The sequence below is a fragment of the Pseudophryne corroboree genome, chromosome 2 (assembly GCF_028390025.1).
Source record: "Pseudophryne corroboree isolate aPseCor3 chromosome 2, aPseCor3.hap2, whole genome shotgun sequence".
NCBI classification, from domain to species: domain Eukaryota; kingdom Metazoa; phylum Chordata; class Amphibia; order Anura; family Myobatrachidae; genus Pseudophryne; species Pseudophryne corroboree.
The window spans coordinates 638,963,851-638,981,401 of NC_086445.1; the positions used below are offsets into that span (position 1 = coordinate 638,963,851).

The following is a 17,551-nucleotide window of genomic DNA, read 5'->3' on the forward strand; positions in this document are numbered from 1 at the left end:
CCACTTTTTTCGACAACCTAGACACAGAAGCGTCTACTACAGGCGGGATTTTCCACTTTTTCCTGTCCTCCTTAGGGAAAGGAAAAGCAATGAGAAGCCTTTTTAGGATCTGGAATTGTTTCTCTGGGTTTTCCAAGGATTTTTCAAACAATGCGTTTAATTCCTTAGATGTAGGGAATGTAAAAGAGGATTTCTTATTATCAGTAAAGTAAGCCTCCTCTAATAGCCTCAATCATGAGTTACACCCCCTTAGCAAGGGATGTATCTTTCCCCTGCATATACCCATCACCGTCCCCTGTATCAGAGTCGGTATCCGTGACAGCTTTAATTTTCTGGGCAAGAGCACGCTTCTTAGGGTAAATTTTTCAAAACCTGTGTTTAAGTTTCATTTTGAGCTATCAGAGATGAAATCTGGGATATCATTCCCCTAACAGAATACACCCATGGGGTGTCCTGAGTACGTGGAATAGACTCTTCTGGAGAAGATACACACTTCGCAGCACAGGAAACAGAGTTCCTAGACATGTTGTGAGCTATACAAACACAACCACACACACAGGAAAATGCAGACACAGTTTCCCCCAGAGTACCTTCAGAGAGAGACAGAGTATTTGGAGCAAGCCACACAGCGCCCCAGTAGGAAGTTATACACTAACGGCCGGCGATGACTGAATAACCTTAATAGGATTACACAGATAATATAACACTCTCCCCCCTTATCTATAACCCTTGGTACCGCAGAGGTATTGGAGTTAAGTGGAGGCAGCGCTCCCTGTCAGCATTCTCAGTGTGATATGCAAGGAGAAAATGGCGCTTGTAAATGCTGGATCCGCTCTGAGAAGCCCCGCCTCCTGTAATGGCGCATCTTCCCGCTTGTACAAATTATACTGGCCTGAGGTGATTTTGCTGCTAACAGTGGGATTAGCCCCTGTTAGCATAGTGACCAGGTGTAGGGTATTTGCACTGGCCCAGGGCGCCCCTCACAGCGCCGCACAACAAGCACGGCTGAGCCCTACGGAGCGCAACCTGTCAGAGCTGCGCTCCTACCCCGCTTCCCGGGGCGCCGGCGTCATACTCACCACTCCGACTTCTGGCTCTGTTAGGGGGTGGTGGCCGTGCTGCGGGAGTGAGCAGTCGCCTCGGGGGCTTGCGATCATCACCCTCAGGAGCTCAGTGTCCTGTCAGCGGAGATAGAGAACCATTAACCTCCAGGGTTGGTTCCTACACCCCCCCCCCCCACCCCCCAAGTCCCACAAAGCAGGGAGGCTGTTGCCAGCAGCCTCCCTGTACCTAACTCTTTTAAAAAAAACAATAAAACTAGAAAAACTCCTAGGAGCTCCCCTAGCTGTGACCGGCTCCACCGGGCACATTTTCTAAACTGAGGCTGGTAGAAGGGGCATAGAGGGAGGAGCCAGCCCACACTATTAAACTCTTAAAATGCCCATGGCTCCCAAGGGACCCGTCTATACCCCATGGTACTAATGTGGACCCCAGAATCCTCTAGGACGTAAGAGAAATCAGTTTTCTCTACGTTATCGGAAAACATCTAATGATGTCACTGCCGTCATACAATATCATTCAGATGTTAAGAAAAACAAGTGCACTTTTGTGGCATTTAGTTTTTTCACATGTCAGCAGGATTACCGATATGTGTGCTAATATGCGGAAGCATCTGGTGTTCTAGCTGGTGTCTGTCTACCCACGAGATCTTACTATGTATGTGAGAATTAGTACATGTACAGTGGGTCTGGCCAGGAGTTAAGACACAACACTAAGCTGACGCACTGTGGATCTGGCAGGAAACACTGGAAAGGAGTGTTTTCACTCTCCTACTACAATATATCTCAGCATCATTGCTTCCTGCTTTACCTCAATAAAAGGTGAAGCAGGAAGAGCTATAGCTTTAGTACATTGCCAAGAAATCCTATTTGGCGCAGTAGGAAGATCACCGGGAGAATGGAAGCTGCACCATTTTCCCGAAGACTTGCACATGTGCACTAGACTCAAAGCGGTCTCTTAGTGACCATGTGCTCAGAGTCTCATGCACCGAGACTGGGGCCAACACAGAGACTGCACACAGGCAGGGCCGGATTAACAATGGGGAGCTGCAGCTCCAGGCCCCCAATGAAAAATAGGCCCTCAGGATGTGCTGCAATTGCCATCTGTAGCGTGCAGAGCAACTAGCTAACTACTCCTATATGAAGCTAGCCAATGGGGCAGCAGGCGCAGGCAGTGTTGGGCAGTATGCGTCGAGTCCCGCCCACCCTGCTGTCTGCCTTGGCTGGTGATCAGAATCCAACACCCACGGATGCTTTGGCTAGCTAGTCCCTCCTGAGGAGGCGTATCTAAGGCGGGAACAGCAGGGCACATGCACCTAAAAGAGGGGATCGTCGTCGTTGGCCAGAGCGGGATCGGTATGAAATACCTCCAATCAAAATACCGACGTTCAAAATCCCGACACCAATTGACCAATGGTCAAAATCCCGACAAGGTCAAAATCCTGACATGGACAAAATACCGACATTTAAAATACAGACAAGGTCAAAATACTGACATGTAAAATGCCGACAGGTCAAAATACCGACATCCGGTTTTGTGTGTGTATGTCGACATAAGTCAACATGGACACCATATAAAGTGTACCGCGTCCCCTCGCATGGCTCGCTGCGCTCACCATGCTTCGGGCACGGTGCCTCGCTGCGCTCGGCACACTATTATATTCCCCCTCCAGGTCTACTGGGATGGTAAAGTATGAACGAGTCGGTTTCAATGAAAAAATCATGAAAAAATCATGTCGGTATTTTGACCTGTCGGCATTTTACATGTCGGTATTTTGACCTTGTCGGTATTTTAAATGTCAGTATTTTGTCCATGTCGGGATTTCGACCTTTTCGAGATTTTGATCATCGGCCAATTGGTGTCGGGATTTTGAACGTCGGGATTTTGATTGGAGGTAAACTGACTGCATCCCGCCAGAGCAGCATACAGGCCTTGTGCTACTGCTTCTTGAACAAATGTGCTCCCAACATACAGTAGTGGAGGCCTGGCGTCCCTCATGCAGCTGCTGCCAGGAAGGTACTGTATCTCTCTCAGTGCCTCTTTCTCCCCTGTCTTATGCAGCAATTACAGCTGCTGTATGGTGCTGCGTCCTACCACGTTACTATGATGAATGGAATGTGGGGTGGAGAGTGTAGCACACAGCATCAGCTTCCTGGTGGAGTGCTTGCTGCCGTGTCAGAGAGGAAGCCAGAGACACTATATTGCCGTGTTAATCTTCCTGTAAATTCTGCCTGTCCCGTGTATGTACTAGGAGAGCCAGGTGGTCTCACTCTCACTGTGCAGCTACTGTACAGTATGTATAGTTGTAAACCCTCCACATAAGACTTCCCCTGCGAGCAGTAGCTCCTGCACACATCTCCCAGCCAGCTGCAGGATCCTTGTAGGTTACATTACAGGCTCCAAGTGCTGCTACTGGAGAAGTTTATGTGCACTCATTTTTGTTAGAGGATTAATAAAAAAAAATACCGTATATACTCGAGTATAAGTCGACCCGAATATAAGCCGAGGCACCTAATTCTACCACAAAACCTTGGGAAAACTTATTGACTCGAGTATAAGCCTAGGGTGGGAAATGCAGCTCTAGCCGTACACTGCCCTCAGTGCCAGATATGCCTTCATACTGCCAGATATGCCCCCACAGTGCCAGATATGCCCTCATACTGCCAGATATGCCCCTCATGCTGCCACATATGCCCCACTGTGCCAGATGTGCCAGATATGCCCTCATGCTGCCAGATATGCCCTCATGCTGCCAGATATGCCCCTCATGCTGCCACATATACCCCACAGTGCCAGATGTGCCAGATATGCCCTCATGCTGCCAGATATGCCCTCATGCGTCCAGATATGCCCCTCATGCTGCCAGATATGCCCCACAGTGCCAGATATGCCCTCATGCTGCCAGATATGCCCCTCATGCTGCCACATATGCCCCTCATGTTGCCACATATGCCCCTCATGTTGCCACATATGCCCCTCATGTTGCCACATATGCCCCTCATGCTGCCACATATGCCCCCTCCCCAAGTGCCAAATATGCTCCTCCAGTGCCTGTTACTTACCCATCCGTCGATCCCGCGCTGTCTTCTGAAGGAGGGACACGGAGCGCACAGCGCGCGCCTCTCCTGTGTTCCTCCTGCATCTCCGGCGGCCATGGCGGGTCTATTAAAGGAAGTGCCGGTTCGTGATCAGAGGTCACGAACGGGTACTTCCTTTAATAGACCAGCCGCTGCCGCCGGAGATGCAGGAGGGACACAGGAGAGGCGCGCGCTGTGCGCTCCGTGTCCCTCCTTAACACTGCTCTGCCTGTCACACTGCACTGCCACTGACTCGAGTATAAGCCGAGGTGGCTTTTTCAGCACAAAAAAAAGTGCTGAAAAAGTCGGCTTATACTCGAGTATATACGGTACTTTAGTTGTTAATAAAGACTGGTATTAGCCATATGGGTGTTAAAAATTCACTTAGTGATGATTTTGCTTCAACTCCTTAGGGAAATATTTAAGCCCTTATTATGCAGAATACAGTATGTCACTTACTAGGTTGACAGGAGCCATGCTCACGTCAGTGCCAAACAGGACTACCTCAACCCCTATACTGCACCATTAACCTCACCCTGTGTGCCTGCCACCTCACCCCTGTACTGCCCCCTTATCCTCAGCCTATGTGCCTGACACCTCACCCCTGTACTGCCCCCTTACCCTCAACCCTGTGCTCCCCTTTACCCTCACCACTGTGTGCCTGACACCTCACCCCTGTGCTTCCCTTTACCCACACCCGTGTGCCTGACACCTCATTCCTGTGCTCCCCTTCACCCTCACCCCGTGTGCCTGACACCTCACCCCTGTATGCCTTACACCTCACCTGTGCTGCCCTCTTACCCTCACCCCAGTGTGCCAGCCACTTCACCCCTGTACTGCCCCCTTACCCTCATCCTATGTACCTGACACCACACCCCTGTATTGCCCCCTTACCCTCACTCCTCTGCTCCCCTTTACCCTCACCCCTGTGTGCCTGACACCTCATTCCTGTGCTCCCCTTTACCATCACCCTGTGTCTCTGACATCTCACCTGTGTGCCTTACAATATAATTAACCCATCCTGCTAACATAGTTTACATGTGGTCTTCTACTATCACATAACCAAAACTGACTAAGCATAGTTTTCTAGTTCTGAAATGTTAACAAATCAAAAATACATTTTATTCCCAACCCATCTAAATAGCCTGATGATTTACGTGGCAATGATGACTTGTGCTAACATTTTATTATATTAAGTTTGATATTACTAGTTAACCACTTGCCTGATGCATCTGATGCGACACCACCAGGCTGGGCTTTCCCTGACACAGCTGTATCTGATGTGACCTATCAGAAACACCCTCTGGGTGGCTGCTGAAAGGTAATCTCCTGCAGCTGCCAGTCTTAGCGGGACCTCTCGACCCCTCTTAACACATGGCTGCTACCTCAGTGTCTGCTGATCACTGCTTGGTGCGGTGATCTGCAAGCCCGTCGCCACTCCCCACCTGGTGGCTGCAGAGAAGAGCAGCCACCGGGGAAATTTAGTGTAATTAGCTACTTTGCCTGTGTATGTCCGGCCACTGCTCTTCTGCAGCCGCTGGGAAAATGTAGTGAGCCACGCTGCCCATGTGTTTACCTGGCTTCTGCTTCTCTCTTAAGATGCGGGAACATACTATAAACTGATAAGCCCAGGTCCCCTCACTCCCAGGGATCACTGATCAATACTGTGATATATCGGATAGCAATAGTTTTTTTAACATGCATATTGTTTTTTCTATTTTCTTTTATATATTTCCCACCCCCGTCCTTCTTAACTATTAGAACTAATCCAAAATTAATTTTCGGGATCATTTTTATTTTTCGACGATCCCATAGGGATTTAGAAAATATCAATACAGTGCCAGTTTAATTTCATGCACAGTATACTAGGATTAGTCATCGACCATTGATAGTCCACAAACATCGATGGCATATGACTGATGGCAAGTGGTGTTTTCATCAATACGGGCACCGATGGCACACCACTGATGGCAGCCCCAGTGTTAAGAAAATATTGCAGACCGATGGCCGAGGTACGCACATACACAGAATGTAATGGCTAAACCATCAATGGTTTGAAACTATACAGTAGTCTTAAAACCAACGGACATCGATAGTACAGCCACTAATGATTATCACTACCGCATACCATAAACATAGTTGTTTTTTTATGGTACACGGTTTAATTTTTTTTAATGATATATATAATAAGATTTTACTCACCGGTAAATCTTTTTCTCGTAGTCCGTAGTGGATGCTGGGGACTCCGTAAGGACCATGGGGAATAGACGGGCTCCGCAGGAGACTGGGCACTCTAAAGAAAGATTTAGTACTACCTGGTGTGCACTGGCTCCTCCCTCTATGCCCCTCCTCCAGACCTCAGTTAAGGAAACTGTGCCCGGAAGAGCTGACATTACAAGGAAAGGATTTTGGAACCCAGGGTAAGACTCATACCAGCCACACCAATCACACCGTATAACTTGTGATAACCTTACCCAGTTAACAGTATGAACAAACAACATAGCATCAACCAAAGGATGCCAATATAACATAACCCTTTATTAAGCAATAACTATACACACGTATTGCAGAAAGTCCGCACTTGGGACTGGGGTGAGTAAAATCTTATTTTCTCTAACGTCCTAGTGGATGCTGGGGACTCCGTAAGGACCATGGGGATTATACCAAAGCCTCCAAACGGGCGGGAGAGTGCGGATGACTCTGCAGCACCGAATGGGCAAACACAAGGTCCTCCTCAGCCATGGTATCAAACTTGTAGAATTTTGCAAAAGTGTTTGAACCCGACCAAGTAGCAGCTCGGCAAAGCTGTAATGCCGAGACCCCTCGGGCAGCCGCCCAAGAAGAGCCCACCTTCCTTGTGGAGTGGGCTTTCACTGATTTTGGATGCGGCAATCCTGCCGCAGAATAAGCTTGCTGAATCGTGTTACAGATCCAGCGCGCAATAGTTTGCTTTGAAGCAGGAGCACCCAACTTGTTGGATGTATACAGGATAAACAGCGAGTCAGTCTTCCTGACTCCAGCCGTTCTGTTAACATAAGACTTCAAAGCCCGGACCACGTCCAGCAACTTGGAATCCTCCAAGTCACGAGTAGCCGCAGGCACCACAATAGGTTGGTTCAAATGAAATGAAGACACAACCTTTGGTAGAAATTGCGGACGAGTCCGCAATTCTGCCCTGTCCATATGAAAAACCAGATAGGGGCTTTTACATGACAAAGCCGCCAATTCTGACACACGCCTGGCCGACGCTAAGGCCAACAGCATGACCACTTTCCATGTGAGATACTTCAGCTCCACGGTCTTAAGTGGCTCAAACCAGTGGGATTTCAGGAACCCCAAGACCACGTTAAGATCCCAAGGTGCCACTGATGGAACAAAAGGGGGCTGAATATGCAGCACTCCCTTAACAAACGTCTGAACCTCAGGCAGTGAAGCCAGTTCTTTTTGAAAGAAAATGGATAGGGCCGAATTCTGGACCTTTATGGACCCTAATTTTAGGCCCATAGTCACTCCTGACTGTAGGAAGTGCAGGAATCGACCCAGCTGGAATTCCTCTGTAGGGGCCTTCCTGGCCTCACACCAAGCAACATATTTTCGCCATATACGGTGATAATGTTTTGCTGTCACGTCTTTCCTAGCCTTTATCAGCGTAGGAATAACTTCATCCGGAATGCCCTTTTCCGCTAGGATCCGGCGTTCAACCGCCATGCCGTCAAACGCAGCCGCGGTAAGTCTTGGAACAGACAGGGCCCTTGTTGTAACAGGTCCTGTCTGAGAGGCAGAGGCCATGGGTCCTCTGTGAGCATTTCTTGCAGTTCCGGGTACCAAGTCCTTCTTGGCCAATCCGGAGCAATGAATATTGTTCTCATTCCTCTTTTTCTTACAATTCTCAGCACCTTGGGTATGAGAGGAAGAGGAGGAAACACATAGACCGACTGGAACACCCATGGTGTTACTAGTGCGTCCACAGCTATCGCCTGAGGGTCCCTTGACTTGGCGCAATACCTGTTAAGCTTTTTGTTGAGGCGTGACGCCATCATGTCCACCTGTGGGAGTTCCCATCGATTTGCAATCAGCGTGAAGACTTCTTGATGAAGTCCCCACTCTCCCGGGTGGAGGTCGTGTCTGCTGAGGAAGTCTGCTTCCCAGTTGTCGACCCCCGGAATGAACACTGCTGACAGTGCCTGCACGTGATTCTCCGCCCAACGAAGAATCCTGGTGGCTTCTGCCATCGCCACCCTGCTTCTTGTGCCGCCCTGTCGGTTGACATGGGCCACTGCAGTGATGTTGTCTGACTGAATCAGCACTGGTTGGTCTCGAAGCAGAGGCTCCGCTTTGCTTAGGGCGTTGTATATGGCCCTTAGTTCTAGGATATTTATGTGCAGACAAGTCTCCTGGCTTGACCACAGCCCTTGGAAGTTTCTTTCCTGAGTGACTGCCCCCCAACCTCGGAGGCTTGCATCCGTGGTCACCAGGACCCAGTCCTGTATGCCGAACCTGCGGCCCTCGAGGAGGTGAGCCCTCTGCAGCCACCACAGAAGAGACACCCTGGCCCTGGGGGCCAGGGTGATTAGCCGATGCATCTGAAGATGCGATCTGGACCACTTGTCCAACAGATCCCATTGAAAGATCCTCGCATGGAACCTGTCGAAGGGAATGGCCTCGTATGATGCCACCATCTTTCACAGGACTCGCGTGCAGTGATGCACCGACACCTGTTTTGGTTTTAATCGGTCTCTGACCAGAGTCACGAGCTCCTGAGCCTTCTCCGCCGGGAGAAACACCTTCTTCTGGTCCGTGTCCAGAATCATGCCCAGGAAGGGCAGACGCGTCGTAGGAATCAGCTGCGACTTTGGAATATTCAGAATCCAGCCGTGCTGTTGCAACACTTCCTGAGAGTGTGCTACGCTGACCAGCAACTGCTCCCTGGACCTCGCCTTTATGAGGAGATCGTCCAAGTATGGGATAATTGTGACTCCTTGCTTTCGTAGGAGCACCATCATTTCCGCCATTACCTTGGTAAATATTCTCGGAGCCGTGGACAGACCAAACGGCAACGTCTGGAATTGGTAATGACAGTCCTGTACCACAAACCTGAGGTACTCTTGATGAGGCGGATAAATGGGGACATGCAAGTAAGCAACCTTGATGTCCAGACCATGAAATCCCCCTTTTCCAGACTTGCAATGACCGCTCTGAGCGATTCCATTGTGAACTTGCATTTCCTCAGATAAATATTCAGGGATTTTAAATTCAAGATGGGCCTGACCGAACCGTCCGGTTTCGGTACCACAAACATAGTGGAATAGTAACCCCTTCCCTGTTGAAGGAGGGGAACCTTTACTACCACCTGCTGGAGGTATAGCTTGTGAATTGCCGCCAGCACTACCTCCCTTTCCATGGGGGAAGCTGGCAAGGCCGATTTTAGGTAACGGTGAGGGGGCGTCACTTCGAACTCCAGCTTGTATCCCTGAGACACAATTTGTATAGCCCAAGGATCCACCTGTGAGCGAACCCACTGGTGGCTGAAATTTCGAAGACGCGCCCCCACCGCTCCTGGCTCCGCCTGTGGAGCCCCAGCGTCATGCGGTGGATTTAGTGGAAGCCGGGGAGGACTTTTGTTCCTGGGAACTAGCTGCATGGTGCAGCTTTTTTCCTCTACCCCTGCCTCTGGCAAGAAAAGATGCCCCTCTGACTTTCTTGCTCTTTTGCGAACGAAAGGACTGCATTTGGTAATACGGTGCTTTCTTCGGCTGTGAGGGAACATATGGCAAGAAATTTGACTTCCCTGCCGTAGCAGTGGAAACTAGGTCCGAGAGACCGTCCCCAAATAATTCCTCACCCTTATAAGGCAAAACCTCCATGTGTTTTTTAGAGTCGGCATCCCCTGTCCATTGCCGAAGCCATAAGACCCTTCTGGCAGAAATGGACATAGCGTTTATTCTAGAGCCCAGCAGGCAAATGTCCCGCTGGGCATTGCGCATATATAGGACAGCGTCCTTGATATGTCCCAGGGTCAGTAGAACAGTGTCCCTGCCCAGGGTATCTATCCCCTCCGAGAGATTATCAGTCCAAGCTGCTACAGCATTACACATCCAGGCCGAAGCAATTGCTGGCCTCAGTAGAGTACCAGAATGTGTATAAACAGACTTCAGGATAGCTTCCTGCTTTCTATCCGAAGGATCCTTTAGGGCGGCCGTATCCTGAGACGGCAGGGCCACTCTCTTAGATAAGCGTGTAAACGCCTTGTCTACCCTCGGGGAGGATTCCCAGCGTAACCTGTCCGTTGGCGGGAAAGGATACGCCATCAGTAATCTCTTGGAAATGACTACTTTCCTATCAGGGGAATCCCACGCTTTTACACATAATTCATTTAATTCATGTGAAGGGGGAAAAGTCACTTCTTGCTTTTTCTCCCCATACATATAAACCCTCTTGTCAGGGACAGGGTTTTCCTCTGATATGTGCAATATATCCTTCATTGCTATAATCATGTAGCGGATGGCTTTAGTCATTTTAGGCTGCAACTTTGCATCATCGTCATCGACACTGGAGTCAGACTCCGTGTCGGCATCTGTGTCAACCATCTGGGATAGTGGGCGCTTGTGAGACCCTGACGGCTTCTGCATTGTAGGATCAGGCATGGGTTGAGACCCTGACTATCCCAAGGCTACAGCTTTATCCAACCTGTTATGCAAGGAGCTTACATTATCATTTAACACCTTCCACATATCCATCCAATAAGGTGTCGGCACCGTCGGCGGCGACACCTCATTTACCTGCACTTGTTCTGCCTCCACATATCCTTCCTCAACAAACATGTCGACACTGACGTACCGACACACCGCACACACACAGGGAATACTCTGACTGAGGACAGGACCCCACAAAGGCTTTTGGGGAGACAGAGAAAGAGTATGCCAGCACACACCCCAGCGCTATATAACCCAGGTATTACACTGTACCTTAGTGATTACCCAGTAGCTGCTGTTTGTGATCGTTTTGCGCCTAAATTTATGTGCCCCCCCTCTCTTTTTACCCTTTTTGCACCTGGATACTGCAGGGGAGAGCCTGGGGAGCGTCTTTCCAGCGGAGCTGTGAAGAGAAAATGGCGCTGGTGTGCTGAGGAAGAAGGCCCCGCCCCCTCAGCGGCGGGCTACTGTCCCGCTTCTATGTGTAAAAAATGGCGGGGGCTCGAACATATATCCAGTGCCTGACTGGATATATGTGTTATTTTGCCAAAAGGTACCTTAATTGCTGCCCAGGGCGCCCCCCCCCCCCCCTGCACCCTACAGTGACCGGAGTGTGCGGGTGGGCTGCGGGAGCAATGGCACACAGCTGCAGTGCTGTGCGCTACCTTAAGTGAAGACAGGAGTCTTCTGCCGCCGATTTCGATGTCTTCATGCTTCTGCTGCTTCTGTACTTCTGGCTCTGCGAGGGGGACGGCGGCGCGGCTCCGGGAACGGACGATCAAGGTTAGGTACCTGTGTTCGATCCCTCTGGAGCTAATGGTGTCCAGTAGCCTAAGAAGCGCAACCTAGCCGCAGTTAGTAGGTTTGCTTCTCTCCCCTCAGTCCCACGTAGCAGAGAGTCTGTTGCCAGCAGAAGCTCTCTGAAAATAAAAAAACCTAAACTAAAATACTTTCTTCTTAGCAAGCTCAGGAGAGCCCACTAAAAGCACCCAGCTCTGGCCGGGCACAGATTCTAACTGAGGTCTGGAGGAGGGGCATAGAGGGAGGAGCCAGTGCACACCAGGTAGTACTAAATCTTTCTTTAGAGTGCCCAGTCTCCTGCGGAGCCCGTCTATTCCCCATGGTCCTTACGGAGTCCCCAGCATCCACTAGGACGTTAGAGAAATATATATATATATATATATATATATATCTATCGTATATACTCGAGTATAAGTCGACCCGAATATAAGCCAAGGCACCTAATTTTACCACAAAAACCTGGGAAAACTTATTGACTCGAGTATAAGCCTAGGGTGGGAAATGCAGCTCTAGCCGTACACAGCCCTCATAGTGCCAGATATGCCCTCATACTGCCAGATATGCCCCCACAGTGCCAGATTTGCCCTCATACTGCCAGATATGCCCCCTCAGTGCCACATATGCCCCCCCCCCCCCCAAGTGCCAAATATGCTCACCCAGTGCCAGTTACAACTTACCATCCGCCGCTCCCACACTGTTTTGTGAAGGAGGGACACGGAGGGCACAGCGCGCGCCTCTCCTATGTCCCTCCTACGTCTCCGGCGGCAGCGGCGTGTGTGTTAAATGAAGTGCCGGTTCGTGAGCCAATCAGACCTCACGAATGGGTACTTCATTTAATAGACCCGCCGGATACGCAGGAGGGACACAGGAGAGGCGCGCGCTGTGCCCTCCGTGTCCCTCCTTCCCACTGACTCGAGTAGAAGCCGAGGGGGCTTTTTCTGCACAAAAAAAAAGTGCTGAAAAAGTCGGCTTATACTCGAGTATATACGGTATATATTTATAATTATTTTTTATTTTACTAAGACGTGTGTGTAAGTTTTGAATAAATGCTCTTTAACTAAATCAAGCATGAAAACCTTTCAACCTTATTCAATCATTTGGGTGTCTTTTAGAAAAATAATAGCCAGTTGAATGGTTAATATACATTTTCAATTTATGTAGGGATAGTAGTAAAAACAGGAGTCAAAGATTTAGAGTGCCAGCTCCCCAGCACAAACAAACTGCTTGAGAATGGCTGTTTGTGACTGCACTGATCAGACTGATAGGTTGCTCTGCCTTATATTATGCCTTTTTTAAGGATATTAGCAGATGTATTTTTTTTTTATTATCCTAAAAGAATATTTGCTTTTGTTGTATTAGAGAGGTTTTTGAAGTTTTCAGTGAAGACTAATAGCAAATTTTTATTTTGAAACCAAAACAAATGGTTACCAATATGGGAATAAATAACATTTAACATACAGTATGCCTGGCATAAACTAAGCACATATGTGATGCATATGCCTCATAATAAGTAGTAATCTTTTAATATGTGGGGGGGGGGGTTTCAGCACAAATTACACCCAAGTAGATGCCAACCTTGTGTTACACATCATCCACTCCTCTGGTACAGTAACTAAAGATGCGTACAGATGGTGCGATGTGCATAGCACCCGACACTGACATTGCGATGTGGCTGGAGCCCAGCACCACCGATATAGTCAATGTTGGGCTATCTGCACAGTCTATTTTTTCTTGCGATGCCGCCATGGTGGAACCACGTATCGGCATAGCAAGCTGTATACACACTGTGCGATATGCACTATATTTTCCTGCGATATGGACTATACAGTCCATATCGCAAGGAAAATCACACCGTGTGTATGCACCTTTACCTTTCTGTTCAATATTTACTCAGTATTTTTAAGAGCATAGAAATGTGTTAGACAAAATAATATATCTTCAGGCAGTATTCGATCTAGCAAATATGTATTCATAAATGTATACTGCGTGTGAATTTAAGAGTTATTTGATGCAATGTAAAAATAAATAAATAAATTAACATGTAAAAAAATTAATGTCAATTTGCAAATAATTACATCATTCAATTACCATTGATTGCCACAAATCTGGTCCACCGATCACAGCCAATAAGTGCATGGTTATTATGAAGATCTGTACTTCAGTCACATCAAATCTGATTACATGCAGGAAGCCAGAAAAAAGACAAAGAATTATTACATCATTGTTACCTGCAGATGGAGCTTTTGTTTTGGCACGGTCAATATATGAAATCAAGATCATTGAGTAAGTAAGTGATTGATAGATAAAAGTCATATTAGAGTATGCAGGTCAATCAAAATACAGGAAAATGACTCTTGAAGGCACATTAAACCTAGCTTTACAATCAACCTACATGTGACATTCACAAACAAATAGTAGAGTAAGCCAATTATAGGATACTGCAAGGAACACTTTGGTATTAAAACAGTGAATAACAGGATACTACTTTGCAGTTACATTGTATACAAAGTCAAATATATAAAAAATAAGAATTTACTCACCGGTAATTCTATTTCTCGTAGTCCGTAGTGGATGCTGGGGACTCCGTAAGGACCATGGGGAATAGACGGCTCCGCAGGAGACTGGGAACAATTAAAGAAAGATTCAGGACTATCTGGTGTGCACTGGCTCCTCCCCCTATGACCCTCCTCCAGACCTCAGTTAAGATACTGTGCCCGGAAGAGCTGACACAATAAGGAAGGATTTTGAATCCCGGGTAAGACTCATACCAGCCACACCAATCACACCGTACAACTCGTGATATGAACCCCGGTTAACAGTATGATAACAACGGAGCCTCTGAACAGATGGCTCGCAATAACAACCCGATTTGTGGAACAATAACTATTTACAAGTATTGCAGACAATCCGCACTTGGGATGGGCGCCCAGCATCCACTACGGACTGCGAGAAATAGAATTACCGGTGAGTAAATTCTTATTTTCCCTGACGTCCTAGTGGATGCTGGGGACTCCGTAAGGACCATGGGGATTATACCAAAGCTCCCAAACGGGCGGGAGAGTGCGGATGACTCTGCAGCACCGAATAGGCAAACTCAAGGTCCTCCTCAGCCAGGGTATCAAATTTGTAAAATTTAGCAAAAGTGTTAGACCCTGACCAAGTAGCCGCTCGGCAAAGTTGCAGTGCCGAGACCCCTCGGGCAGCCGCCCAAGATGAGCCCACCTTCCTTGTGGAGTGGGCTTTTACTGATTTTGGCTGCGGTAGTCCTACCGCAGAATGCGCAAGCTGAATAGTGTTACAAATCCAGCGAGCAATGGTCTGCTTAGAAGCAGGAGCACCCAGCTTATTGGGTGCATACAGGATAAACAGCGAATCAGTTTTCCTGACTCCAGCCGTCCTGTAAACATAAATTTTCAGGGCCCAGACTACGTCCAGCAACTTGGAATCCTCCAAGTCCCTAGTAGCCGCAGGCACCACAATAGGTTGGTTCAAGTGAAACGCTGATACCACCTTCGGGAGAAACTGAGGACGAGTCCTCACTCTGCCCTATCCATATGGAAAATCAGATAAGGGCTTTTACACGCTGATACACGCCTGGCCGAAGCCAGGGCCAACAACATGACCACTTTCCACGTGAGATATTTCAAATCCACGGTTTTAAGTGGCTCGAACCAATGTGACCTCAGGAATTCCAAAACCACATTGAGATCCCAAGGTGCCACAGGAGGCACGTAAGGAGGCTGAATATGCAGAACTCCCTTGACAAAAGTCTGAACTTCAGGCAACGAAGCCAGTTCCTTTTGAAAGAAAATCGACAGAGCCGAAATCTGGACCTTAATGGACCCCAATTTGAGGCCCATCGTCACCCCTGCTTGCAGGAAATGCAGGAAACGACCCAGTTGAAATTCCTCCGTTGGGGCCTTCCTGGCCTCACACCAAGCCACATATTTCCGCCAAATGCGGTGATAGTGGGTTGCAGTCACATCCTTCCTGGCCTTGATCAGGGTAGGAATGACTTCCTCCGGAATACCTTTTTCCTTCAAGATCCGGCGTTCAACCGCCATGCCGTCAAACGCAGCCGCGGTAAGTCTTGGAACAGGCAGGGCCCCTGCTGCAGCAGGTCCCGCCTTAGCGGTAGAGGCCATGGGTCCTCTGAGAGCATCTCTTGAAGTTCCGGGTACCAAGTTCTTCTTGGCCAATCCGGAACCACGAGTATAGTTCTCACTCTTCCCCTTCGTATTATTCTCAGCACCTTGGGAATAAGAGGCAGAGGGGGAAACACGTAAACCGACTGGTACACCCACGGTGTCACTAGAGCGTCCACAGCTATCGTCTGAGGGTCCCTTGACCTGGCGCAATATCTTTTTAGCTTTTTGTTGAGGCGGAACGCCATCATATCCACCTGTGGTCTTTCCCAACGGTTTACAATCAGTTGGAAGACTTCTGGATGAAGCCCCCACTCTCCCGAGTGAAGGTCGTGTCTGCTGAGGAAGTCTGCTTCCCAGTTGTCCACACCCGGAATGAACACTGCTGACAGTGCTAGCACGTGATTTTCCGCCCATCGGAGAATCCTTGTGGCTTCTGCCATTGCCCTCCTGCTTCTTGTGCCACCCTGTCTGTTTACATGGGCGACCGCCGTGATGTTGTCTGATTGGATCAGAACCGGTTTGTTTTGAAGCAGGGGACTTGCTTGGCATAGGGCATTGTAAATGGCTCTTAGCTCCAGGATATTTATGTGTAGTGAAATCTCCTGATTTGACCACAGCCCTTGGAAATTTCTTCCCTGTGTGACTGCTCCCCAGCCCCGAAGGCTGGCATCCGTGGTCACCAGGACCCAATCCTGTATTCCGAATCTGCGGCCCTCTAGTAGATGAGCCCTCTGCAGCCACCACAGTAGTGACACCCTGGTCCTTGCCGACAGGGTTATCCGCTGCTGCATCTGGAGATGCGACCCGGACCAATGGTCCAACAGGTCCCACTGGAAAATCCTTGCGTGGAACCTTCCGAATGGAATTGCTTCGTAAGAAGCTACCATTTTTCCCAGGACTCGTGTGCATTGATGTACCGACACCTGTCCTGGTTTTAGGAGGTTTCTGACTAGAGATGACAACTCCTCGGCTTTTTCCACTGGAAGAAACACTTTTTTCTGGTCTGTGTCCAGAATCATTCCCAGGAACAGAAGACGTGTCGTCGGGACCAGCTGTGACTTTGGGATATTGAGAATCCAGCCGTGCTGCTGCAGCACTTCCCGAGAAAGTGCTACCCCCACTAACAACTGTTCCTTGGACCTCGCCTTTATCAGGAGATCGTCCAAGTACGGGATAATTAAAACCCCCTTCTTCCGAAGGAGTATCATCATTTCGGCCATTACCTTGGTAAAGACCCTCGGTGCCGTGGATAACCCAAACGGCAGCGTCTGGAACGGATAGTGACAGTCCTGTACCACAAACCTGAGGTACTCCTGGTGAGGAGGGTAAATGGGGACATGCAGGTAGGCATCCTTGATGTCCAGGGAGACCATGTAATCCCCCTCGTCCAGGCTCGCAATAACCGCCCTGAGCGATTCCATCTTGAACTTGAATCTTTTGATATATGTGTTCAAGGATTTTAAATTTAAGATGGGTCTCACCGAACCGTCCGGTTTCGGTACCACAAACATTGTGGAATAGTAACCCTTTCCTTGTTGAAGGAGGGGTACCTTGACAATCACTTGCTGTGAATACAGTTTTTGGATAGCCACCAACACTGCCTCCCTGGCAGAGGGAGTTGCTGGTAAGGCAGATTTTAGGAAACGGTGGGGGGGAGACGCTTCGAATTCCAGCCTGTACCCCTGAGATACTACTTGAAGGATCCAGGGATCCACCTGTGAGAGAGCCCACTGTGCGCTGAAATTTCTGAGACGGGCCCCCACCGTATCCGGGT

General features: G+C 48.8%; 1 protein-coding gene across 2 annotated transcripts in view; it reads right to left on the reverse strand.

Moving 5' to 3' along the window:
* Nucleotides 1–17,551, reverse strand: part of CEPT1 (choline/ethanolamine phosphotransferase 1) — a 508,394-nt gene that overhangs the window by 156,506 nt on the left and 334,337 nt on the right. For both annotated transcript variants that reach the window (XM_063954949.1, XM_063954948.1), the window contains exon 5: nucleotides 13,718–13,802. In XM_063954949.1, coding sequence (XP_063811019.1) covers nucleotides 13,718–13,802 — 85 coding nt within the window. The remainder of the gene's footprint in view (nucleotides 1–13,717; nucleotides 13,803–17,551) is intronic.